Source organism: Ixodes scapularis, unplaced genomic scaffold (assembly GCF_016920785.2).
Source record: "Ixodes scapularis isolate PalLabHiFi unplaced genomic scaffold, ASM1692078v2 ptg001013l_1__unscaffolded, whole genome shotgun sequence".
Classification (NCBI taxonomy): domain Eukaryota; kingdom Metazoa; phylum Arthropoda; class Arachnida; order Ixodida; family Ixodidae; genus Ixodes; species Ixodes scapularis.
Window position 1 is genome coordinate 308,361 of NW_024610079.1, and position 26,965 is coordinate 335,325.

A 26,965-nucleotide genomic window follows, 5' to 3' on the forward strand; every position below is an offset into this window, starting at 1 on the left:
CTAAGCTTCGAAAAGTAGTGTTCGAACGATGATTGGCTTGTTTGTGTCGAAAACCGGCAGCAGTTGCACTGTTTTGGCACAAAACATACGAACTTGCAAAGTGCACTAAAAGGTCAAACATGCAAGTTGAAATCTTAAAAACGAGAATAAAATATATATCAAATAACCGAGGACACAATTTATTTGGTACAAGATAAAGTGCAGGATACTTTTCCCTTTCTTTTAGTTTTGGAGCGTCGCTGAAGTGCCGTAAGCGGTTTCACCAGCTAGTTACTAGAAACGCTAAAAATTATAATTCTTAAAAAAAATATATACCAATCTGGTAAGAATACACTTTCAATTAGCTTAATTTCAACACTGCGACTTCGTTGTATTGGCAGGTTTAAACGCTAATACTCTATATCAGGTACTCATATTTGACTCAGAGGCAGGTTTAAACTCACGGTTTAGTTATACTACGCGCAATCACTTGCGACACGCACTCTTCAGATAGGACATTTATAGGAAAGTACATCCAGGAACTGCACAAGTTGTACCATGAAGAAGACAGCTTTGCTTGTTTCGAGATTCCCTTTGAGAAAAAATCATGGAGCCATTAGATTAGAAAACGCTGCGAGACCGCATGAAATTATGACTTGAAGTCGAGCCTTCCGCTGATGAAGTTTCCGAGGGCGCACTCGTCGTCTGAGCTAAAGTACTCTTCAGCCAGTTGGCAAAAGTAGTCGTAGTCCAGTTTCTTGGTTTCGTTCTGCATGAAAGGAAGCACCAACGGCAAATTGCACAGCTCCCAAACACTTTTATAAAAAAAATTTAAAACGTTTTTGAGTTACAGTGCCTTTCCTCAAATTTGTTTTCATGTCGCTACTTGGAAATCGTAAAGTTCTTAATGAGGGGTTTCCAAACATTTTGGCCAAAAGACCGGATTAGCTATTTGTCGCGGTGTTGAGGGGCCGGAGAAAAAACAGTAATTCTAAGCAAGAACTGCAAAATAAAAAACCTAGATAAGCATTGAAACACCAATTAATATTAGAGTAAGTATTAAAAACCCCGGGGTGGATGAACACCTAGAGTTCACAATGTAATTTAATCTTCAGATAATTATGACATTACACAATCCATGGCAACAAGAAAACTCACCAGGCATAAATCAAAGCGTGTGGGAACTCTAGCACTTTTGCGCACTGCAGAAGACTAATAAAAATTATAAAACTAATGCTGACAAAAATTATTGAGACAGAAGACACTAAGCGCAATGCATATGACAACTCCGTAGAATTTTAGCCTAGTTACACTGACATCAAGCACGGGAATAAGAATGGTAATACTAGCGATGACAATATTCAATTAATAATATGGTGAGAGGACCCGTGTTTTAAAGTTTTTCTTTCTGGTATATTAATTTGTGCATCTGGAGCGCGTCCCGGCGTCGTATTTTTACACTCACTATTTTTGCGCCTCTACCAGCGTGTCTGCTGGAAGTGGGCTGCGGTCGGGCTTTATTCGACAGGCCGCGGTAAGACGCGGGCCGCTCTAAAGACTTCGGGATCTGGCCCGCCGGCCGGGGTTCGAAGACCCCTGTTCCAGAGTAACGTCCCCGATTTCAGCCAGCCTTATCGTTAACGTTTAGCACTCACAGTATCACAGACTACAATACAAAGTTTATAACAAGATCCTTCAACCCCAGCGCAAAACAGAACAATCTCAGGTTTCTGAAGCTATCAAGGTATGTTGCAAACCTTTATTGAGCTCACGACATGCTGCCTTCTAAGAAAAGAAGATTTGACTAACATATTTGTCTTCGCTGATTATGCTAATCAGAGGCATGTGGTTGTGTCATCTAACACCACCACGACGTCTCTTGAACAGACCTAAGGGGTCGGCTTGAGAGGTCTCGCATTCCTTAAGCCGAGTACATTTTTTTCCGCCGTCAGGTGCAAATTTCTGGCTATTGTTGCTTACTTGAATTGGTCTTCAAATAGGATTGTAGCGCGCACCTCCCGCCAAAGAACAGTGTCTTCCTCTACCAAATATTGCAACTCCAAGAGCGGCAACGAAGCAGAACACCGCTATCTTGGGAGCCGCCGTAAAACACTTGATTCCCGATTAGACCGAAGCTTGTCTTGACTTGGCTTCAGCATTCTCTCAAATTCTCGCGTATCGCGAAATTAGCGCAAAGGGTTTGCGGCAAGTTGAAGTACCTACGCCAGTTTTATAACAAAAAAATGTTGTGCGCACATAAAACCCCAAAAGCGGCCTGGGTTCGGCGCAGACGCAGTGGCGAGACTTCTTAATTTGAGCTCGCAAAGCCACTGGCTACTTTATCTTGAAACTTCCGAAATTCAAAATTTAAAACGTCTTAAATTTTGTTTAAGCCATGAAAATATCTGTCTATGTCTGGTCCCATAGTAGTATTCACGAAGGTCGATTGCTACCTTGAAGTAAATCAACAGATGTACAACATACGTTCTAAAAGGCCATTATATAAATATAACCGCGTTGCTTTGACGTTGGCAACTGATTTTTTTTTTTACCCGAGCATATCATCAGTGAACCTTGCTGCTCATAATTTCTGGATTTGTTTTTATTATTTGGCTTATTATTACTTTTTCTTATTTTTTTTTTTGCTCAAGTTATATTTTACATCATCACTACCATCGCATCAAATGTATTTATTTAAAAATTCTCCTGAAAAAAAATAACACAAAAAAGAAGACCGGAACAGCAATTTTATTTAACTGGGCCAGGATTATTGAAAGATGAGAATTATGTTGTTTCGTCACAACAAAAGCGACCACCTCAAAACAAGCAACAAACAAGCAAACAAATACACTAGTTTTGCAAGTAGTGCTCGTTTTCTACATATCTTCCTCTGAAAAGCGCATCAAACATTTTGTGCCTTATTATTAAAAAGTCTAAAACGACACATAAGCTTTTTTAAGCCTTTGCAAAAAATATTCTTTCTAATAAAACTGGGCGTGTCAGCAATGTTATAAATATGTTCTATGAACCAAAGCGCAAGGAAAGCCCCTAGAAAGGCAGACAATAAATAAAGTGATAATGGAAAGCCATCAAAAGGAGATGAAGAGTTGGTGTCTTGAACATTTCGTGTTGTAATATAAAACACCAGCAATTTCGCCCGGGGCGCTTAGAAGCAATACCCCAGCCACCGCTGAGCTGACAAAGTGCAGGTAGCTACGTCTCTGTCGGACCAAGCAATCTGCTCTCTGGGATTCGTAGAACCCGATTACCCAGAGCACTTGTCTAGACGTGGTAGTTCTTTGCAATACGTGTTTGAACAGGCAGTGAAATGTGACACGACTGTAGAAAGCCAAATTACTCCTTCCGTCCTGGTCTACTAGTGTAGTGCTACGTCACCATCAACTTTATCTGATACGTCCAATTGTCTACAAGACTGGTTACTACAACGAGTTTCCGGTTGTTGATACTTTTCCTGCTTAAGCCTCTCTCTGGAGTTGTGCCTTGGAAGAATTATTTATTACAAGGGGAGAAACCTTTATTGGTTCCGTTACAGAGCATTCTCAAGTCTACTGGTTGCGTCATTCTGGCGTTACAAAGCTAGACTGTAAAAATATGTTACTGAGAAAGATTACCGAAGCATTTGTGTCCCAATCAGTCTTAGTTAACCCTCCATGACTTTTCCCTACATCGTTGCCTATTTAGTTAGATTATATTATCCATCTCTTTTAAAATGCTATTTTTTCTCAGCCCACTAATTTATCTTTTACAAGGCCGAAACAGGTATGCAAGATTGCCTGGACCAAGAATGCCACCGCGGCCTACCATTATTTACAGCTGCAGTGCTAGTTTAATATATTACCGACTTGAATGGCCTTGCCGATAGCACGTGTAACGTTAATACGAGTATTCTTCTTTCCTAACCGATCCCTTCCCTCATCAAATGTCGGGGTACTGAGGATTCTCGTAAATAATTAAATAAATAAGCTTTTATTATAAATATACTGTCTTTTTTTCAATCCAGTATTTGCATGCAAAAGCTGGTGGTATACGATTTGTTCTTTATAAAATGGAGATCGTAAAAGTGGTTTGGCAAAGCAAAATAAATCGTCTATAGGTATTATATGGCCACGATGTTAAGTCATCTAAAAAGTCTGCAAACATTTGCTATTTTTTTTTAATTTTTCATCTGAGGAAGGCGCATGCGTCCTTGGTACACGCTTCAGAAATAATGAAAATTTCCAGTACGTAGAAATTCAACATTCAGTGTTCTAATTTAAGAGACATTTCACTGGACACTTGCCAAAGAAGGTTGGAAAACGGTAAAAATTTCAACTACATTATTAGGCTACAAACACTGAGTGCGTATGTTTGAAAAACCTTGACTAAATTACATGTTAAAGTTTTTATATTGAGTCTGTTACTCCCGCAAAGTTCCCTCCTTCAATTTTACTCTCAGAAACTACCTTGTTTTACTCTAGTATATGTAATGAAAATATAATGGATACTCTCATTATGCTTTAATTATGCTTACCCCAGCCCCAAGACGTAAAAAATATATACGTACTGTTTAGCTATTTGTACGTTAAAACAAACTATTTTGGTAACATGCGCGGGGCATCAAAGTTTAGTAATCACTTTTTAAGACCAAACAAACGATTTGGTAGTTGCCATTAGAAGATCCTACCTCAGTCATGATGAGAAAGCATTGTCTTGATTGTCTCGCAGGAATTCCAAAGTGTTCGAGTACATAGCAAAACTCCTCTACGTCCACCACGTCATCGCCTGAAAACGTACATTAAAAATTAGAAAGGTGAAAACATAAAAAAATATGATTGACAATGGTTGGAAGCGTAATGAGTAAATTTAAATGTTAAATGAAGTTGAGCAATATAGTAATCCTAGTTTAATGTTCATTCATGTACACACTGTCGTTCAGCAGGTGAACGTCGAGCGGCAGGTGAGCTAACATTTTAGGTCGAGGAAAACCAATTTCCACTTCACAAAGATTAATGTTCCTCTTCGTTAACCGTATTGCTTAAAAAGATGACATAGATCAAATTATGATCCCTAGACACACAAATAGGAGCATATTTCAGACTAAACGTAACTAACTTCAAACTGCGCCGTTTTGCATGACTCAGCCTTAAGTTTACCACGATTGTTTTAAACATGTACTTACTCATTTCAAACTGTGATTGAGATGAAAGGATTATATCTTTTTTGCTCTAGCTCTCAATGGGGTTTTGGGCAAGTCGGCCGAAATAAACAGGCATACAAGAGCGACAGGACAGTAGTGCTAAACGTAACCACAAACAACCCTCTTGTGAAACCATGCTATCTCTCAAGAATTACATGGCTTCCACGCATAGGTAACGTAATCTCCACCTTAAAGGAGGCCATGAAACAATACTGAGTTAAAATTTTGAATGATTCGCACATACAAGATGACAGAAATACAGCACAAGTTTCACGCATTCCATGCCACGCAACCAGAAGCCTCATTGTCATGGTGTAATTTTTAGGAAAAAGAAACGGACTCCTTCTTTTACTCTTTATATCACAAAGCTTGATAATGTAGTCGTGTAACCAAGATGTTGGCGTAGTCACGGAAATAACCGCTGGTTAACGATAGGTGAATGCGACGAATGAAGCGGACACGAACATTGCATCAGTACTTGACTTGAGCTGGAATACTATCCACGTTTCTTGACATTAGTGTCATGGCTTGTGCCCAATCACTACACTAGTGAAAACTGCCTAGATCTCAAACGTCCTCGGGATGTCTAAATTCCTTTGCGTTTCCAACCCAACCTCCTCCTCCTCCTCCTCCTCCTCCCCCCCCCCCCCCCCAATGAGCAGCGACCGAACGGCGGAAGATCATGTGAGCCCAAGTTTGTGGTGCGACTTAAGAGTGAAATTTCTCTTCTTTCTTTCATTTTTGTCTAATACTACGTCTAGATAAAATGCAATGCTAGAATTGAAGGTAATGAACTTCAAGAAGTTCTACACACCAGACCATTCCTGCGACTGAGGCTTGTTGCCAAGTCGCCAGAACACGCACACTGCTCTATCAACAATCCTTCAAACGATCTTATGGTGAGGAACCCCAAGACAGCCAATAGAATACCAATGAGCTCGTGGTAATAAACTTCCTCAACCACCAAAATGGCCCGTTCTGAAAAGCCTCTCCTAAAATACCTGGGACCCTACCAGGTGATTGGCCAAACTTGACCTGTAAGCTACCCAGTGGAGAGAACAACCTCCAAATGGCCGGCGGGCCCAATGTCACCACGTTGTGCACGTCAATCGTCTAAAGCCATTCACTGGCAGCGACACCAACTTTTAACTTATTGGACTTTAATTTCCGGCCGAAATAGCCTTCTTTGAAGACAGCGAGAAGGGAGCGAGTGTTTCGGCGTAATAGTGTACGTATTCAAAATCTAAACTCGGTGATCTCGGAAGCCGTTAACACTGTTTGCTGATCCTTTAGCTAGAACACCCCCGCAATATATATAATTCATTATGAGCAGATTATGTACATTAATAATTAATTCTGAAGACGTTAGAGACATTAAAATTAGTTGCAAACAAAAATATGAACATATAATATTTATGTTGTTCGATGGTAAAGTAAAAAACAAAAATACATTATTTAACATTATTGTCGCGACCATATCCGTTTGGAATAAAATGCTTCATATCTGCAAACTTAATCTGCCCAGTTGCTTAGAGTGTTCTATAGGTACCATCTTTACTCCCGCTACACTCTACCAAAAGTTTCCTCACAGTAGACCCATGCGGGCGTTTTAGGGATCCCTACAAGCGGGAGATATAAACCAGGTTCTCAGCATCACGAGCCTACCTTTGCGACCACTGGCGGGGATGCAAAACACAAGCCGAACTAACTAAGCTCGCAAGACATACATCTGCGAGTTTGTCTCCTAAAACATAACATGCAGGGACGTGAGAATGCATAGTCTTTTAAACTAAACACCTGCCATCCGAGTTAACCAAGCTGGCAGCTTCATTTCTGAAGCAAACGATATCACCACGTTCAACGAGGCTAGTTTTTGTGTTATTTGAAATATACTATTTTCAGCTTTAAATTTCGCGAGTGTACCGGGTGGTGTTTTTAATGCGCAGAGGAAGTGTTTCCTAATTTACCAAATTTCTCATAGAGCATTTGACAAGGTATATATTGTCACGGTTGGTGACCAAAAGAAAACAGGAAATAAACAGGGAGAAATAAACGTTTAATGTGGCGAACTTGTGCCGAAAATAAAGAAGGAAACAGAAGAAAGCAGAGCGTCGCGGGCGTCGAAGTCGGCGTGTCAGCAGAATCGAGCGCTAGGGCGAGACTGACTCGACAAGGTCGCGGGCGGCCTCTTATCTAGAGTGCGCCGCTATCTCGAAGATTCGGCGAAAGCGGTTCGAGCGTCGCGTGATCGGGGCGAGAATGAACACGCACTTTCTAGAAAACAAAAGCAGGGATAAATGATAGAAGTTACGTGCGGTACATGAATAAACGGGAACTTTCTGGAGGACCGTGACCGAGCGTTGCTTTCTCAGCCTTGCGCGCGGCATTACTCCCCCCTTTAAAAGTGCATCGCCCCGATGCAGTGTAAAACAAATCAAAATAAAAAAAGAACGATAAACTAAAGAGTCTTTTGGAGCACAAAAGGTCCACAGACCTATCGAGCGTAGTACGGCTTCAGGCGCACGACGTGGACGACCTCAGGTCGTGGTGGGCGGCGTGACGATGTTCGTGTTCCGTCGGGCATCACCTCGTAGTTCAGCTCGCCGAGGCGACGAAGTACCTTGTATGGTCCAAAGTACCGTTTCAGCAGTTTCTCTCTAAGGCCGCGGCGACGGATGGGCGTCCATACCCACACCCTATCTCCGGGCTGGAAGTGGACGTCCCTGCGACGAAGGTTGTAGCGGCCGGCGTCGACGCGTTGCTGGTCTTGAATCAGGAGTCGGGCGAGCTGGCGAACTTCTTCGGCGCGTTGAGCAACCGCCTGGGCGTCGTCGCTCTCGTTGTCAGATGGCTCATGGGGCAGCATGGCGTCCAGCATGGTCGTTACCTTCCGACCATGTACCAGCTGGAAAGGGGTGAATCCAGTGGTCTCTTGAACCGCCGTATTGTAGGCGAACGTGACGTAGGGCAGCACCTCGTCCCACGTCTTGTGCTCTACGTCGACGTACATAGAGATCATATCGGCGATTGTCTTGTTGAGTCGCTCCGTCAGCCCGTTGGTCTGCGGGTGGTACGCAGTTGTACGACGATGGCTGGTGTGACTGAGTCGGAAGATTTCTTGGGTCAGTTGTGCCATGAACGATGATCCGCGATCTGTAATCAGAACTTCTGGAGCGCCGTGCCGGAGGACGATGGACTCAATGAAAAACTTGGCAACTTCCACAGCAGTCCCCGAAGGAAGAGCTTTCGTTTCGGCGTACCGCGTGAGATAATCTGTGGCGACGATGATCCAGCGGTTCCCCGACGTCGAAGGCGGAAAAGGACCGAGTAGATCCATTCCGATTTGCTGGAAGGGTGCAGTTGGAGGAGAAATAGGCTGCAGGAGTCCGGCCGGCCTCGTCGGAGGTTTCTTGCGTCGCTGGCACTCGTGGCATGATCGTGTGTACAGGTGGACGGTCTTGGGGAGCTTGGGCCAGTAATACTTTTCACGAATACGGGCCAGTGTCCGGCTGTATCCAAGGTGTCCGGACGTCGGGTCGTCGTGACATGCTTGAAAGATCTCCCCTCGAAGGTCGGTCGGGATTACCAGCAGCCACGGCGAGTTGTTGTTCCCGAAGTTCTCTTTGTAGAGTACACCTTGTCGGATGGCGAAGGTCGGCAGTACTCGTGAGAAGACAGGTGGCACGGTACTCCTGCCCCCTTCCAGGTGCTCGATTAATGCGCGCAGCTCAGGATCGTCCCGTTGACGTCGTGCCATATCGTCGGTGTTCACTGCTCCTAGGAAGCACTCGTCGTCACTGTCGTCGCTGCAGCCGGAAGGGGTTTCGACGGGGGCTCTGGACAGGCAGTCGGCGTCGCTGTGCTTGCGGCCTGACTTATAGACCACTGTCATGTTGAACTCTTGTAGTCGAAGACTCCATCGAGCGAGGCGTCCTGAGGGGTCCTTCAGGTTCGCAAGCCAGCAGAGCGAGTGGTGGTCCGTGACTACACGAAACGGGCTCCCGTACAAGTACGGACAAAACTTCGTTATTGCCCAGACGACCGCAAGGCATTCTTTCTCAGTCGTGGAGTAATTTTTCTCCGCCTTGGACAATGTCCGACTCGCGTAGGCGATGACTCGCTCGATGCCTTCTTGCACTTGGACTAGTACTGCGCCCAGTCCCGCGTTACTTGCGTCCGTGTGAATTTCTGTTTCCGCATCCTGGTCGAAATGTCCAAGCACAGGAGGAGTCTGGAGTCGTTGTTTCAGTTCGTCGAATGCCTGCTGTTGCTCCTCGGCCCATTCGAACTTCTCGGCGTCCTTCGTGAGATTCGTAAGTGGTGCGGAAATCCTTGCGAAATCCCGAACGAAGCGTCGATAATAGGCACAAAGTCCAAGGAATCTTCGCACGGCCTTTTTGTCTGTCGGCGCTGGAAATGCCGCGACGGCGCGAGTCTTCTCGGGGTCTGGGCGGACGCCTTCGTTACTAACCACGTGGCCAAGGAACTTCAGTTCGTCATAGGCGAACCGGCACTTTGACGGCTTGAGTGTGAGTCCGGCGGTCTGAATGGCTTGAAGAACAGCTCGGAGTCGTCTCAAGTGCTCGTCGAAGTCAGCTGAAAATACTACGACGTCGTCAAGGTAGACGAGACAACTCTGCCACTTCAGCCCTGCCAGCACGGTGTCCATGACACGCTGGAAAGTTGCTGGCGCCGTGCATAGTCCGAAGGGCATCACCTTGAACTCGTACAGTCCATCCGGCGTGACGAAGGCTGTCTTCTCTCGGTCCCGTTGGTCGACCTCGATTTGCCAGTAGCCGCTCTTCAGATCCATCGATGAAAAGTATCGAGAGTGGCGCAGCCGGTCTAGAGTGTCGTCGATGCGGGGGAGTGGGTAGACGTCTTTCCTCGTAACCGTGTTGAGCTGCCGGTAGTCCACGCAGAACCGAAGAGTTCCGTCCTTCTTCTTAACCAGCACGACTGGAGAGGCCCATGGACTGCTTGAAGGTTGGATTATGTCGTCATTCAGCATCTCTTGAACTTGCTGATGGATCACCTCCCTTTCCTTAGCGGAGACTCTGTACGGCGATCGATGCACAGGGCGCGCGTCGTCCTCGGTAACGATGCGGTGCTTGGCAACCGCGGTCTGGCGCATCTTCGACGACGTCGCAAAGCAGTCGCGGTATTCGGCGAGGAGGTTAGCCAGCTGACGCCGTTTAGGGTCCGGAAGCTTAGGGTCAATGTCGAGCTGCGCTGGCGACGTACTGTCTTGCTGGGGCGGCGAGGATTCGTCAGTAATCGCGGTGATTTCGGCGGGGTTTCGGAGTTTCTCGATGTGGCCCACGGCTGCACCTTTTGTGAGGTGTTGCGTTTCGTTTCGGAAGTTCGTCACGAAGGCCACAGTCCGCCCGTCCTGAAGTTCAGCTACTCCCCTTGCGACGCCTATGCCTCTTCCCAGGAGCAATTGGAGGCTTCCCTCGAGAAGAACTTCGCCACAGGAAGCTTCATCGATCCCGACAAGTACGAAAACACTCGACCACGGTGGTAGGTTTACGTGGTTTGCGAGGACTCGGACCGTGGGTGACGTCGCTTGGGGTCCCTCCGCTGGTGGAGCAGGTTTTCGTAGCGTCAGCCGGTTTGTTCCGAGATCGATGACGGCGCCATACTCGCAGAGAAAGTCCATTCCGAGGATAACGTCGCTCGAACAGTCTTGCAGAACGACGAACTTGACAGGGCACGTTTCACCGTGGATGTCGACGCGAGCAGTGCATCTCCCGACTGGTGTGATGAGATGTCCTCCGGCGGTTCGTATTTGGGGTCCTTCCCACGGCGTCATGACTTTTCGAAGGCGGCGGGAGAGCCTCCCACTCAAGACTGAGTAGTCTGCTCCGGTGTCCACGAGTGCCGATGCGTCGAGGCCGTCGATCACAACGTTCAGGTTGTTAGACACCGATGCAGGAGCGTCGTTGTGATGCTTGGGGTCGGGAGAGTGGGAGCGCTCCGTCGTTCTTGGAGGCTCTTTACGTCGGTTGTCTTCGGCAACTCCACCTCCAGGGGTTGCCGCGCCTAGTTTCCCCGGTGAGGAGCGAGGGGTGACAGGCTTTCACGGCGGGGTCGGTGCATCGGCGAAGCTGGACGTCGGGGCGATGGCGACCGGAACTCTCGGCGGGACGCAGGCTCGGGGGACTGGGGTCGTCGCAGGTACTCGTCGATCTCCCGAGGGCGTTCACCATACCGGGGGCGCGGGTCGTTTGGGTGGAATCCGCGCAGCCCGAGTCGTCGGTATGGGCATCGGCGGTACACATGGTCGGCTTCCCCGCAGTGGTAGCAGAGCGGGCGTCGGTCGGCCGTTCGCCACACATCGGTCTTCCGGGGTACACGGGGCTCCTGGCTGGCGTACTGGGGCTGGTCGTCGCGGCGTCGGTCGTGCTGCGGCGCAGGAGACTGGCGTCGGGGCGGCGCGACATAGGCGCGAGGAGGAGGCGGTGGCCGTCGGGCCACTGCGGCGTAGGTCACGGTGGGCTCCTCGGGTGCAGCTACGTTGGCAGGAGCCTCCAGTTGAATTGCCCGCTGAACCTCGTCGCGGACAACTTCGGCTATTGACACCGAAGCCGGCTGGTGGGTAGCAGGCAGGAGCTTCTTAATTTCCTCCCGGACGACGTCCCGGATGATCTGGCGAATGCTGGAGATGCTGGAGCCAAGGTCGCAAGCGGACGGCGGAACCGCGCTGACGCCGGGTAGCCTCTGGTAGTGGCTGGCTCGGGATTGCAGTGCACGCTCAATGTTCGTCGCCTCGGTTACAAATTCTTGAATCGTCGTCGGTGGGTTGCGTACGAGGCCACCGAAAATGTCGTCCTTCACGCCGCGCATCAGGATACGCAGCTTCTTTTCCTCGGTGGACTGAGGGTCGGCGCGGCTGCTCAGGCGGAGGACGTCTTCAACGAAGCTGGTTACCGTTTCGTTGGGCCCTTGAGTTCGTACTTGAAGGAGGTCTTCCGCTCGCTGTCGTCGTGTCTGGTTCGTGAATGTCTCCTTCAGGCCAGCGGTACAGGTGTCCCACGACGTAAGCGACGCCTCGTGGTTCTCGAACCACTGCCTCGCGGTACCCTCCAAGGAGAAGTAGAGGTTTTGGAGGCGCTGCTCAGTGGTCCATCCATTATGGCGTGCTACACGTTCGTAGTGCAGGAGCCAGTCCTCTACGTCTTCGTGGGTCTCGCCATGGAAGGTCGTCGGGGTTCGCTGGGCAACAGGCAGGTAGACGACGGCGGCGGCGGTCGGGGACTGCGATTGCTGGTCGTCCATCGTCGGCCTCGTAGGCTGCCTGGTCCTGGGTGGCAGAAGTCCGTATTCCGGGTGTAGACCTTGGGTTCGGCGACTGGTCCGAGTTTCAGGTTCCGCGTTGAGTGGTCTTGTCACAGGGCTTGGAATCGGGCTTGCACTGCGGGCCCCGGGAGGGGAACGCTGTACGGGCATGCGGTACCCCGCACCTCCACCAAAATGTCACGGTTGGTGACCAAAAGAAAACAGGAAATAAACAGGGAGAAATAAACGTTTAATGTGGCGAACTTGTGCCGAAAATAAAGAAGGAAACAGAAGAAAGCAGAGCGTCGCGGGCGTCGAAGTCGGCGTGTCAGCAGAAGCGAGCGCTAGGGCGAGACTGACTCGACAAAGTCGCGGGCGGCCTCTTATCTAGAGTGCGCCGCTATCTCGAAGATTCGGCGAAAGCGGTTCGAGCGTCGCGTGATCGGGGCGAGAATGAACACGCACTTTCTAGAAAACAAAAGCAGGGATAAATGATAGAAGTTACGTGCGGTACATGAATAAACGGGAACTTTCTGGAGGACCGTGACCGAGCGTTGCTTTCTCAGCCTTGCGCGCGGCAATATGCATGTCTAGAGTTTTTGGGAAACAGGAATTACAATGGCCAACCATCACGAAAAGCCTTTAAGACACAAATACCTTTTTTCTGGGAAAAACCTCTTTTTCCCGAGACGCTAGTTATGTCTCTACCCTTGCATATTACCACATCTTATAGTAATGGCAAAAATACGAGCGTTCTATACTAGGTTCGTTTTCGGAGGCCCGGAGCATATACGTTGTGTGCTACAACGAGTTTAGAAAATGTAATTGGGACAAAATAATCTAACTTGCTAAATTCTTTTAATTTTTGTCTACGCGTTGACACAGCGGTCCATGAAACAATGATCTTAAATGATGAATTATTTCTAAATAAAACCAACTCACATGTTCGGTCGTACATGTTGAATCGAAACCACATGTACGTTGCCAGCCATTCTGGGGCGTCGCATTCTTCGTTTTTTCTTTCTTTCTCCGAACGCCGCTCCCAGAGCCTCAACTGCAAGTGAAAAGAGACGCGGTCATTAGGTGATGGTCATGACAATTCGCATTTTATTTTTCGACCAACCGCTGCAAATAAATTAGGAATAAAAATAAAACACAGCACAAAAATAAATTGCATTTGCCTGCATTGTCAATCGAGAACGATTAATACTTATGGGATGAGAAATTGACTTGAGAGCGTTGCTTTGAACAATTTTCATCGAAGGTCAGACGACTTCGCATCTGTTGGTTGATAGTGGAAACATTCATTGTTCTATATTTGTCTTTTACTTGAACGTGTTAAGCAACGAGCAAGCGACATTATGAAGAGTAGGTTTGTTGTCTTGCTTTGTGGTTGTCAAGACATTCGGCAAAATATGGCTGCGATGGGAGATTGGCTGTACCTACTCCTCTAACTTAATAATCATGTTCACGTAGATTATTAAAGTCTTCTAAATGTTTAAACATCTCTAAATATTTTCATTCCTTTTCAGAAATGTATCCGTATTCATGAGGGAACTTCAGAACCTCTACGCCGGGGAAGCAGCTTGGCCGCTTTGTGCGGATCTGCAACACCGATTAGTTGCCCAGTGTCGGCCGTTTCTCCCACGCGTGCGGTTCAGTTCCAAAACAACCTCGCTCACCCCGGTACGCAATTAAGTGAGCAGGCCTTTAAGCGCCCAGGATCTCGGTCTTTGGGCTCGCATAACATCACAATATCGTTTAGCGATCAAAAGAGACACCGGGTACACCACCAAGACAAAACTGGGGAAGCGACAGTGACCGTGTTCACGATTCACTCAACAGAGGCGGGTGTTGGTATTCTGCTTTTTACTTTTCTGAAAATATATTGCTGAAACTTTGTGTTCGGCGTGTCCTCTCTACTTTAAAAAGTGGATCACCACACATCATAGAAATTCAGCCAGAGGCGTTGTGACTACCAACAAAAATATTTTAGGGCCACGAAAACCTCTGTTGTCGATATTCGGTATGATTGCTTTGTTTTACAGCTGCTTTGAGCTGAGTATGTGAAAAGTTCGTTGTAATCGTCTTTCTGATTTTCTACATGCATGTAAACATGTATGTTTAAAATAGACTTCCAATGACGTTTAGAACTACTCCATTTCTAATATATGACAAACAGTCCTTTCGGGCGACCATTCTCTTTTTAATTATATAAATTACTGGTCTAAGACGGTGGAACAAAGGTCACAGAATTTAATTTGAAGCGCTAAAGTGTGGACTTCTAAGCTATAGGCTTGTAAATGATCGAAAAACTGGAGCGATTTGAGGGACGAAACGTTTGAAGAACTACTGAGGGTTCGCAATGGCTCAGGTTTCCGAAGGGTTGAGGGCTCCGAAGAACTGAGGGATTCTGAAGCACTCTGGGCTTGTAGGAGTCAGGGGAGAGACCTCATAGGGCTGAAACAATATTTTAGATTATTATTGGCTAATAGTTTTTTAGGGTGGCCTCTAGGTTTTATAGTAAATTAATTATCGTCCTAGAGTCAGCGACAAAAGCTCTTGCTAAAAAATATAAATATCACACCTCCGCACGCTACCCCAGGGGAAGGTCCCCGATTGTCTCCACTTGACGACTACTTATCTACAAACCTGTGGTTTCTACAACGCACAAAAGCAAATATTAACCCGGTACACCTGAGCGAGATGTCCTAAATGTGCCACGTAGGTATTCTCCACTTCGCCATAGTCCCTAGAGGCTTATCCAGCTATACTGTTAGTTCTTAAGAATTTCAAGGCTTTTCTTTGTTTCATGTTACACATACTTAAAGCCTAGTTTTCAAGGCATTAATAAACCTCACTGCAAGTTCATCCAGCATTTGTATTTTTATTTTGGAGTTTTGTAGCCATCATTATGTTCGTTCCATACATACGTTCATTGGATAGAATTTTGTTTAAGCCGCAATATATTCGGATTCACAATATTTGGTCTTCATTTTCGTATGCTTTCGGTATTAATTCATATATTTTTGGCCTTGCGTGCATGTTCTGCTTGAAGAATACTTGCACCCACAAAGTCAACATTTTTTATCGTCTCAACAGTAAACGTTAACTTTCAAGCCGCGAAACTGTAAACAAAATTGACGTTTACTTTCTTGGTCGGTGAAGCCGCGCTTTTTTATCGTGTTAAATCCAATTTCTTGATGGCCTCAACCATTATCTTTTTTTTTCTTGATGACTTGTAGGCTCTAATATAAGACACCAAACGTGGAAAATGGTTGCACGCCCCATTTCAGTGTGCTGCCACTATTTTTGAAAACAATATTAGCTGCCAAAAGCAATGAGCCACATAAATAATTACACAATAGCGTGAACGGAGTCTCACGCCAGTGAATGCTGACATCTTGAGTCGATTTTTTTATGTTACCCACAAGTGGCCGAGAGGGATGGGGAGGGCACAGAAGACGGAGAAGTGCTGCTTCAGCATTCGGTTCGGAATCGTAGCCATTTTGTTAGACCACGAGTCTCAGACAAACTCTCGCGTCACATCTGTCATATCTCGGTCACGCGTTGGCCGCTTTTAGGTGCCATGTAAAATCAAAGTTTTATGGCCATGCTACCTAGTAGGTGTTTTACGGACCTGCTATTTTTTTGTTATAACGGGACTGAGCCCAAAAGGAAGTAACCCCAACTAAAAAAAAAAAAAAAAAACCTTTTGAAATTTAGACGTTTTAATACCGGGAACCGGTTCAAACCTTCGCATAGCGCCATCACAAAACTGCTGACTGGTTTGGTAAAAGTTCTCACAGTTTAAATCAAATCGTTTTACTGCTTGAGCGGAGCGGTACGCGGACCTGTTCACACCGCACAGCGACGTCGCAAACGGCTTGAAACTGGTCACCGGTTAAGTGGAACCGATAAGCAGTTTGATCAAAACGGATTCAAGTTTCGTTATACCGCTGCTTTGCCGCCACGGGAGAGAGGCGAAAAAAAGCAGGCTACCTCCATCAGACGTCGAAAATTGTAACATAAACAACGCCACCCGTCCCCGTATCACACTGGTTCGTAGAATCAAACTTGTGTAATGTTGCACACATAAAATTAATGGCTTCTTCATTTCAAATTTTCGTTAATTTCTCCTAATGCAGGGTTTGTCAAGTTCAAATGGATCAACCCCTGTAGCTCATCCAAACGAGTTCATCCAATAAGTTTGTGTATTGAAAAAATCGCCACAAACTCGTAATATTCGTGTGCTGGATCAATTCATTTCCGATGGCACTCATTTGGGGCTAACGAGGGACCTTCCACCAAACCAGGATGGCCTGTTCAAAAGGGTGCCGTATCAAACGTGAACACGTATCGAACCGGTGCCCGTATCAAATCTGTAATAAACTGCCACCCTTATTAAAAGGGTACCCATATCACACGGGCACCCGCAACAAGCGGGTACCTGTATCTTATAATGCCATATGACATGAACGGGGCGAGCTGTTTAGAACCAATGGACCTTTTTCCAGTAAGCGTCTGCGCACGCGCACACCCTTTTCCCTTTACCTTGACCGCCCTTTCGCCATTCTTGGGGGGCACTGTTTTCTTGCGACACTAATCTGTTCCTTAGGGAGAAGGCGAGTCCGGTTGCCCTCCATTTGTAGTTGGCGGCGAAACCGCCATGAGGCACTCCTTACTGGAAAAAGGTCCATTCAAAATTCAAACGCTTTTTTTTTATAAGGAGGACTTTTGGGAAAGGGGTTTCTCACCTGAAAAAAGCGCGCTTTCGCCGCCTAAGCATTTAACATAAATTTCAAGCGACGAAATGTTTTGTGTTCTCTTCTCCATACTACGAGATCTAGGTGGGTTTCGGGGAATGCAAAGTTAAGCGAAACTTGTGATAGACACAATATTGCTGATGAAAGTTAAAAAACAAAACAAAAAAACTTCATGATTGTGATGCCGCAGGGCTGAATTTGAGGCGTTACCTACCTTGGGCCAGCGCGGTAATTTGATTGGACACTAGAGCTGCTTCAGCGTTCGGTTGCGACGCGCCTTTATTCGATGAGAACACAAGTACTAGCCAAATGCTGACGCACTCAATCTGTCCAGTTTGTGCCCCACATCGGTCTCCCGCATTTTACATAAAAAACGAGCACTGCGCCCTGTTTTCCAGGAGATGGATCTCAAAATACATAACGTCTTGTGCCAATGAAGTCAGTGCTTCGTTGTGTACTCCTTTTAATTACGTCGCTACTAATCAAAACACTTTGGTGGTTCCTGAAACCCTTCATTATGCGAATTTGCGTCTATGAGCACCCCTGTTTCGGATCTACCGTATACTCTCATGAGATCATACTCTCAGGCTGGCACACTGTCCTCGTTTAAAAAAAGTTAAAGCGAGTTTTGTTCTGGTTCTGAACCGTTAGATTATCTTATGGTTAACTGCGACGTTGGTGGGACTCGTAGATATCTACCTAATGCCGCATAAACTTTAATGGGCCGTAATACAAGGAGGGTGAGAACTACGGTGCCCTCTTTGACGCGGAATATCGTGTCTGACTTATTACATTAAATGGTCTTTACATGTTTTCATCCCGCTTTAGTTGCAATTTGAGGGCATTCAACTTTAAAAACGCTATTTTCTATCAATTGAAAACTTCATTTCTTCCAGGAAAAGTTCGCAAAATTAAGGGTCATCTTCAAACGTTTTTATGGCTCCTTGTTTTTTCAGAATCCGCCAATAATTTTTTAACAATCTGTCCACCAATAAAACATAGTCTCCGAAGGTTATGCTATCTACCATACACTTTTTTAATTTAGAGGCTGGATGGACGGATAGATAGATGGATGGTAATGGCTATATCCTTTCTAACGGGCGGAAGCTTGCGCGACCTAGCCTAACTTTCAAAATAGTTCTTGATTTTTTTAATGTTTTGTATATATGACGTGCACCATCACGCTCACATTGAAAAATGTTGGCGACTGTAGGTCTTTTGCAGCCCTGAACATTCCGGGCTGTTTTTAGTTTGCAGGACCACCACCTTTATTTCTAATTAAGAGTAGAACGACCAATAGTAAACCCCAAGTTTTCGCGAAATGTTACAAACTTACCCATTCTTCGGAGGTTATTTGATTGTCCGAGTCATAGTCGGCCTCTGCCCTGAGCATCTTCCACATTTCCTCGAAAAGTTCTTGCGTCTTGACGTATTTTGGAGAACCTTCCTCCCAACCATTCAGCTTGCAGATGTGCTGCGGGTAATAGGGCACATCAAAGCGAATAACGCTGTTAACTAGGTAAGACCCTTTTTGTAAAAATGTAATTATTATTAGAAAGGCGCATATAAATATGTAATCTCCTTTGCTCTTTTAAGCGGCAGCAGGATGAAATAAAGATACATACTTTTCTCGCTTCATTGAAGTCTTCAACAGTTATAACGCCATCCTTGTTTATATCTGTCGATTAAGGAACACTTAAGTAAGGCTCTAAAATAACTCAACTTTTCTTAAAAAAGACTCTTGGGTACGCATTTGCAAAAAACAAAAAATTGCTCTTCCATTCCTGTTGTCGTGAAGGGGCCTAAAATAGCAATATGCCCATTACCACAATAATGAACGCAGGAAATATGTTCGCACTTTAAAATGTATATAACTGTACGCACTCTTTTCATACCTATTGAATGTGTTAAAATACGCCACCGCTAAATATAGTTGTGTGGAGCTTAACTGGTATCTGTAGAGATGGTATTCAGTTTTGTACGTATTGATTAAATGTCGTTATGATACATATACAATGAAAAAGATACACTTTTCGCTAAGCAATTTAGAGGTTGATGGAACTTGTAGAGGACAGAAGGAGACGAATCTCAATGTGGGATTGCTAGCATATGCTGAATTATAAATATTTGAACGCAAAAATGCATCTTAAATGCTAAATTGTATTGCTGCAAGTATATTATTTACACGAAGAGAAAGATTACTCATTTGCTTTGTAATTTTCGCCCATAGAATGCACTACATGTTCCAACTTTGGATGGAAAACAAAGGGTTCATATTTATTTTTGTATAAACAATGTATCTTGCTTTCTCGGAAATAAAATAGTGATCTATTTAGAACTATTAAATTCAGCCTTACGGTGGAGACATTAAAGTTGAAATATAGTTATATCGCGAGCTCCTACTTGGACACAATTGAGAGATGTCGGGACAGTGTATAAAATGAAGAACTCAATAAATGCATCATGGGTTCTAAATTAACCAAATTGTTTTGCACCTTCTGCACTCTTACAGAAGTGACACCCCTATTATCATGATCGCATACTCGACATTTTTAAACGTTGATATATGATTGACATATCTCATTTTTTCTTCATTCCTAATGTTGAACTAAATTTGCTAATGTGACTGAACAAAAAAAAAGTCTTAATGCAAAGTGAAACGTTGTTTAGCATGATATGAATAACAGCTGCAAAAACGAGGACCACAAAATGGACACTGGCGACAAAGCAATTCATGACATTACAAATGACAAAATTAGTAGTATTTAAAGAATGATTGATATACGTATTTAAATTCTTCTAGTACCTTGTGTCCTTAGATTCCATTTCACATTAAGGAATGCATTTTTAATAGGGCCGGGCACTTCATATTTTAACCCTACGATTCATAAAGTAATGCTTTAATCGCGATTATTTCTTCAGACGAAAAATGCATAATATTTCCGATAAACAAATATATTAAAAATGCAAAACATTCATCACGCAGACATGGACAAATTTTCCTGTATGAAGACAACCTATCATGACAATTTAATCTAAATTTAACTACAGATCAGCATTTAAGGCTCAAATCAAGTGGAGAGCGAATTTCTGTTTAGCGCAGGAGAAACTTTTGTGAACGATCAGAAAAGTTCGCTATTGCAGAATAATATAAACGAGTCTCTACCTCTGCAACTAAAGTAATATTTTTGTGTGTGGGTTTCTTCCTACTGTTGTCAACAACACTTCAAGTTTGGTTAAAAATTTGAAAGTGTACATTGCGCTGTTCATCACATATTCAGCAAAAGCAAATACATTTTTCACTCTTATGGTCTATTATGCATGGGAATGAATGAAACCGATTAATAGATTAATGAATGGATTGAAGCGTGGCGATTCATTGTGTTAAAGAGTTTAAACGATGCCCAGCCCTAATTAGCAAATATTAAATACTGGAACTGGAAACTCGAAAACCATTTTAATTAAATGCTATATTGTTCCTTCATCGTGATATCCTTTGTATTTCAAGAGCCCGACTCTTGCGGTGGTTTGATAACTTTGCCAAAAAAGGGAGACAGTTCGAACGGACGGGCAAACAGAAGTAATAGAGAGTTTTCTATGTTTGCTTTTCATCCAACGAATCCTGTCTAGGTTGTCGCCCTGGCGCAAACGTTTGAAGTAGTGGCGCTTCGAGGATTGTCACCCCCATGTTATACAAACCGCTTTTTTCTTTGCTGAGGTCGATCGGCCTAGATGTTTTATGTAGCCTTTAGAAGTAAGCTCACACCGTACTTGAATTGCACATGTTTTCCTGAATCTATATCCCCCAATTTTACGTCAAATGAACATTATTGCCTAGTTTTTTTTTTGTTTTATATATTCGAATTCCGCTAAAGATAGCCTCCGTTCGCTTCAAAACAGCGCTTTTACTTTTACGTAGGGTTAAATGTAAGTCAGACATTTCCAAGTATAGGATTAAATTTATTTCGAAAAGCATATAAAGATGGCGGAGTTTGTTATAGTTTAAACATAATAATTTGTAAAATATTCCAAGACTTGTGGCAATAAACATGTTTGTGCAGAAAGTTTTTTTATTTTGCATCTGTTATGTGTTAATATTTTACAAAATTCCTGAATATTATCATTCCCTAAAATTATGACACCAAATCTGCATTGCTTCGTTAAGGGTCAAGCACCACAATTTTAGTCGAAAATATCAATACAAAAATCTTTATTTCGATCACACAACTCCTTGACCCTACGTCAAGTTTGGCCGAGGTATGGCCCTGACCAGTAGAGTTCCCTTTATTACAATAATAGACTCGGTAAGTGATAAACGATTTGATGCGCGACTTGCTGGTGCCCTAAATTTATATTACCACAATTTTGTTCTAATATTTTGGCTATGATTTCTTTCTAACCCAACACCGCAAGCCAATTTTGTCTCAATTCTTGTGTAATAGAAAAAAAAACTTACAGTACAGAAATCATATAGAAACCTTTTGCAACAACGACACCTTTCTTGGCATTTGCTATTGCTCTGTGCAGACTTCTCGTAGTTTTTAAAAATTAACACTACCTCTAGCTCAAAAGCTAACTAATAAAAATGCGTATTTTAAAAATATTTAATATTATCCAAAGGACCTTTCTGGTTATAGTTGTGCTTTATTAGAAAAAAAAATTGCCTGGTAGCAAAGCCGTACTGCACGCAAAGGCCTACGAATGGGGTACAGCACTGGCGGCTTTACTGGGTCGAGTATCTACAGTTTGTCCTAATTGCATGTCAAATCATTGTTAAACAAAACATCAAAAGCATGCCAGCGAAATAGATAATTTGTTTTCCCCTCCTTCCTCCAAGAAAACCTTTTATCATCCCCAAGCGTAATAGGAGAACTTGACATTAGTTAAAATCAGAGTGCCCTTGGCAGTGTCACATAGTTAACAAACTGGCAGCCTTCCAAGACAGAGCTCTGCTGTTTATTTTTTTTTGGATTTCTCACCATTAACAATTGAAATGTATTAGCGTTCATCCAACTAGCCCAGTTATCAACCCTTTTACACCACTAACAAGTATTACTTAATTAATTTATTTATTTAGTTGGTATCGGGATTGCGCGAAACTGCTAGCATTCACACGCTTTCATTAAGGCGCCGACTGTACCGTCTTTCTCTACCTAGCCGTATCTTTAAACATAACATGTCTTTGCGTGAATTGCTACTTTTACCCCCGTGGTAGATCCCCCCCCCCATCCCCCCTCCCCTTGATCATGACAGCAAATTGCGGCCCACCTCTCCGCTAACTACTTCATTCAGTATTTCAACTTTAACGTTGGCCATCAACGACTGTAACATACTAGAAAACGGCATTGTTACCATAATTGAAAAATATGAATTTCCTGCCTTTTCAACGTCTTTAACTTCTGCCTTATCCTACTAGTTTCTTCTAATACGTTAAGGAGAAATATGTTCTGTTCAGAACAAATAAAAAATAACAGATGTACCATTTTGCTGTGTAATATCGTGAGGCCTTCGAGGGTAGTAAATAATGAATGATGATTATGATGAACAGTTTTATAGTTTTCGCTAACCAAAAGCTCAAGACAAGCACCAGTGTTGGCGGTAACGCTGTACAACTAATGGCGTTACCTGTAATTGGTTACTTTTTTTCGGTAACGTTGCAACGTACTTGATAGATTTTAAAAACACCAACAGGTAACGCACTTACGTCACTGATTTCGAGTAACGTGTAACGCGGTTTTGTTACTGGTTACATATTTCTTCCCAGGACTTCAATAAATCAAACTTCAATTTTTTCTCATGTTTGAGACGCCAAGGTATATATTTTTGTGTGTTTTTACGTCTTTTTGTGAATAATTAGGCGTAACGTAAAAAAAATAAGGAAATTAAGTTCAGTTTTTGGACGAACACAATGTTTTTAAAAAAATATGGCGCTTATGCACACCTGTATCCTCAAAAGTTTAAAGCGTGTTAATTCGACATTTTAAAAAAGTAACGCAAAAGTAGCGTGCGTTGTTTGTTTTTTTTTCGTTTTTTTTTTTTGTTGTTGGTGACGGCAACGGTATCGCCTTTTTATTTTCAAGTAACGAAGGTCGATAACGCATTACGTTTATTTGGAAGTAGCGAGTAACGTATTCCGTTACTTTTTTTTTGTAACGCGTACGACACTGACAACCACAAAAGTTCTCTTTTGCAAAAACGCGAGGAAGAATCGTGCAACTTCGCCGTCAGACACAACGGGCTTTCCACGCGGCTCACGCTGACGAAGAAGAGGACGCTTGTGGATTTCAGGAACCTCTGGCAATACCAACCTCATCCCACTTGTTTTACAGGTCTTTAGTTTTCCTCCAGATATGAACTAATAGTTTTGCCACTTTAAACAAAAAGTTTCCTTCGGAGCTTTGATGCACTTGCTTATCCATTGAAACACACGTTCTCTTTTGAACTATGTTGAATTAACCTGAGACTGGGGTAGAGAAGAAACATCAAAACGTAGAAGGGACAGAAAATAGACAGGACGACGTCTCAAACTCAGCTCAGTTTGAGACGTCGTCCTGTCTATTTTCTGTCCCTTGTACGTTTTGACGTTTCTTCTCTACGCTAGTCTCGGGTTAATTCAACATGGTTAATATTCACCAGCTCGCCTGCACCCTTACGATTTTTTTCTCTCTTAAACCTGATTGGCGAGCCACACTTTCCACGCCTGTGGCTGGAATCGAAACCTAGATCCCTAGGTATTTGCGACGTAAATTTTAGATCAATTTATGAATCCTTCCTTTATAAGCCAATCAAATATTTCTTAATTTGAGATTTCTACTTTGTTTTAAATTACGCTTTGATTCAGCATAACTACGAGGGAAAATACCAGTACCAGTTTCGCGCGCTCTAAATGAATAGACCAATTCATAACACTCGAACTCAGAGCAAACAAAAACAAGAAAGTTAAATATAATAAATCCGCCAACTGTCGTAAACACCCATATTTTAAAACAGCAACGAGAGAAAATAAGGACCGACATGTTTTTCTGTGCGTGACATCTGTGGAAGCCAAACACATGTCGGATGAAGCTTTAGTGCCTGGGCTGCGAGAAATCTAGACCAATAGAGCAGTGAAAAGAACCCCGTGGAAACGGGCGGTGCCTTGAGACGGGAAGCATGAATGGACCACGATGAACGAACAACCATTCGTCATCAATATCAGTGCAAGGAACCCTCGAATTTAGTTTTTATCGTCGCTGCGCGAAGTCTCGCTACGCAGGCATTCTTTCGAGGATAAACGAAGTCAGGCGCACGAAATATCGCCAAAGCATCCGAGGGTTGCACGTGAATGTTCGCTGTCCACGTCGCACCACTTTTGGCCAGTCTTCCCTTTTGCGATATTTTTACTGCGGCTGATTCCTGATTACTTACACCCTTACTGCTACCGAGATTTACTAGTAAGGTTACTTGGGTAAGCCTTGAAAAGACGAGCTCAAAGTTTCAGATGTAACAGGCGTGTTTGAGTTTAGGTTTTTTTATCCCAAAAATGTTTGAATTATGTTAGCCGGAAGCCACAGCCACTTTGTCGCAGTCTTGATGGGCTGCTTTTGGGTATATGCTGCCACCCCTTCTTTCTCCCGGGGCACACCAACGTAATTCCCTAAAAGAGTTGCGAGTACGGTACCACTGACTATTTTAACGACGCACGACTAAAGCACTCTTTTACCGAGCGGTTTACTGCGCCGCCAGGCTTCGCTTTTCATTTACGCTTATGTTTATGTAGTTCCTACCTTGGCGTTTATACAGAATGCTGGCATTATAAACATATAAAAATACAAATGATTGCGTGGCCTAATATTTAACAGCCAATGTCTAGTATGGTGTTATATATTTCTAAATAACGAGTCCATCACTTACGTGCCTGGAAGGTTACCACTACTCAATTCTAAACTACCGTGAAGCAAAAATGCTAATAAACTCTAATATATACTAAAAACTTTATTTTAAAAGAAACGACACCCTAATTTATTGGAGAAGGAAGGGGAGATGGAGGGGATTAGGGGGTTAAGTTATTGTCACTATGTTGGCATTCATTGCATACTACCAGAGAAAGTTCATTCTTGCTCAGCTATGGGACGAATCCGCTAGTAGAAGCGAGTCTGTGCGGATCGGCGCTTCTCCTGCTGTGGCTGCAGTGCAGGACAGTCTTCTGCGGCGTGCAAGTTCTTCTGATCTTTGAGCACCTCGTGCGTTTTTTTTTTTTTTACCTCCCAAATGTGCCCGTGTGCTTGCACTTCCCCCCGACCTCAACTAATGACGGCGCCCGCTTGGATGACTCGTGAAAGCGAGTGCCCTGCGGATTCTTTATGTTGCACTCTGATTTGTGGTGTCCATCCTTGCGGTCCGATGTGCTAAAAACGCATTTTGGAACCCTTGCTCGCGGTGTATAAGGTGTATGGTCGTTCGGATTGGTTTCTGGCAGGAAGAGCGGGTTTGGTGGAAAGTACTATCCTTGGTTCGGTAAAATTTTAATTTGAGGGAGAGGCCATCGGTTACGGCGATTCCTGTAAACGCCCTGGCAGCCAGGACCTGCGCCCCCCTCGAGTGATTGCGGGGTAGGGGGTTGTCGAGGGTGGATAAGGTAGCGCAAATGGCCGCTTTGGCATGAGTGGCTTCAGCGAGCTTTTTACTTTCAGGAGTGGGGGGATGCCGAATGCAGGGTGTGCGTAACAAGTGTCTCCCTCGCGCGTCCGTGGGCTATCTCATTCTCGTTTCTACCACAATGGCTGGGGACCTACTGAACGCGCACTTGGATGCCCCGGTCGCATTGCCTCCCAGTACAAAGCCGCTTGATGGCGTGTGCGGGAATGCCGCTCCGGCGGGAGGCGGAGTTTTTTTTTAATGTCCTCAAGGTTGGCGGTGCAGAGTACTTACATTGTGCCGCGTTGAGACGTATAAGTTTTGGGGGGATCCGGTTCGTTGGATGCCGGAGCACGTGCGGCTCGTCGGGGTTGACGAGCAGCCGTCGTACCTTTCGTGGGAAAGGGGCTCTAAGCTAAAACGCTGGTGTCCTCTCCTTGGGGAAATGCGACTCAGTATGTGGACGCAGTTCTGCGTGTGGTCGTCACAGTGAAGGGATTGCTGGCCCTAACATGTGTAGAGGAACCTAAGAGTCTCTCCTCCATTCGGTAATGGCTGACATTTTCGGGTAGTGAAAGACCACTGTGTCGATCGAGTTCCGCGACGTGGGTGTGGGATGGGGTGCCAGTAGCAACTCGGAGTGCCGCTCCAAGATGTGTCTCGAGTCTACGGAGTTAGGCGCGTGTGAGGTGAAAGGGGATGGCCCCGTACTATGCCCATGAGGTGAGGACCGCTTGGACAATCGTGTGAGCGATGTATGTGGTCGTCCCTCCAAACTTGTGAAAGATCCGTTTGATAATTTGCACGAATATCTTCCCCGTAGGGACGAGTTGTTTTATCTATTCATGGGCCCCACTTTTGAAGCTTATGGATTCAAGGGTTCGAGTGCATCCTTCCTCCGGCTGAGTGGGGGGCTGGCCTTGCAGCCCCAAGGACGACTTGGCGCGTAGAGTAGTCGATCCGCTAGAGAGCAAGTAAGAAATCTTGTCTCTTGTCTAATGACCCGTTTATGAATGTGAAGGCAAGCGAGTGCTCGATTGTCAGTAGGGCATTCTGAATTTTCTTACAAGCGCGATCTGTGGTGGGGAAGTGACAATTCTCAGTTGAAAGCATAACATCGAGTGCG

The 26,965-nt window shown here is 44.6% G+C and overlaps 1 protein-coding gene across 1 annotated transcript in view; it reads right to left on the reverse strand.

Moving 5' to 3' along the window:
* Window positions 1–575: 575 nt before the first annotated feature.
* Window positions 576–26,965, reverse strand: part of LOC8050857 (sarcoplasmic calcium-binding proteins I, III, and IV) — a 34,434-nt gene continuing 8,044 nt past the window's right edge. Inside the window, exons 3-7 of the mRNA XM_029990597.4 lie at window positions 18,849–18,901; window positions 18,560–18,697; window positions 13,400–13,511; window positions 4,664–4,761; window positions 576–748 (exon numbers count right to left, since the gene is read on the reverse strand). Of these exons, the coding sequence (XP_029846457.2) occupies window positions 629–748; window positions 4,664–4,761; window positions 13,400–13,511; window positions 18,560–18,697; window positions 18,849–18,901 (521 nt within the window). The 3' untranslated portion in view covers window positions 576–628. The remainder of the gene's footprint in view (window positions 749–4,663; window positions 4,762–13,399; window positions 13,512–18,559; window positions 18,698–18,848; window positions 18,902–26,965) is intronic.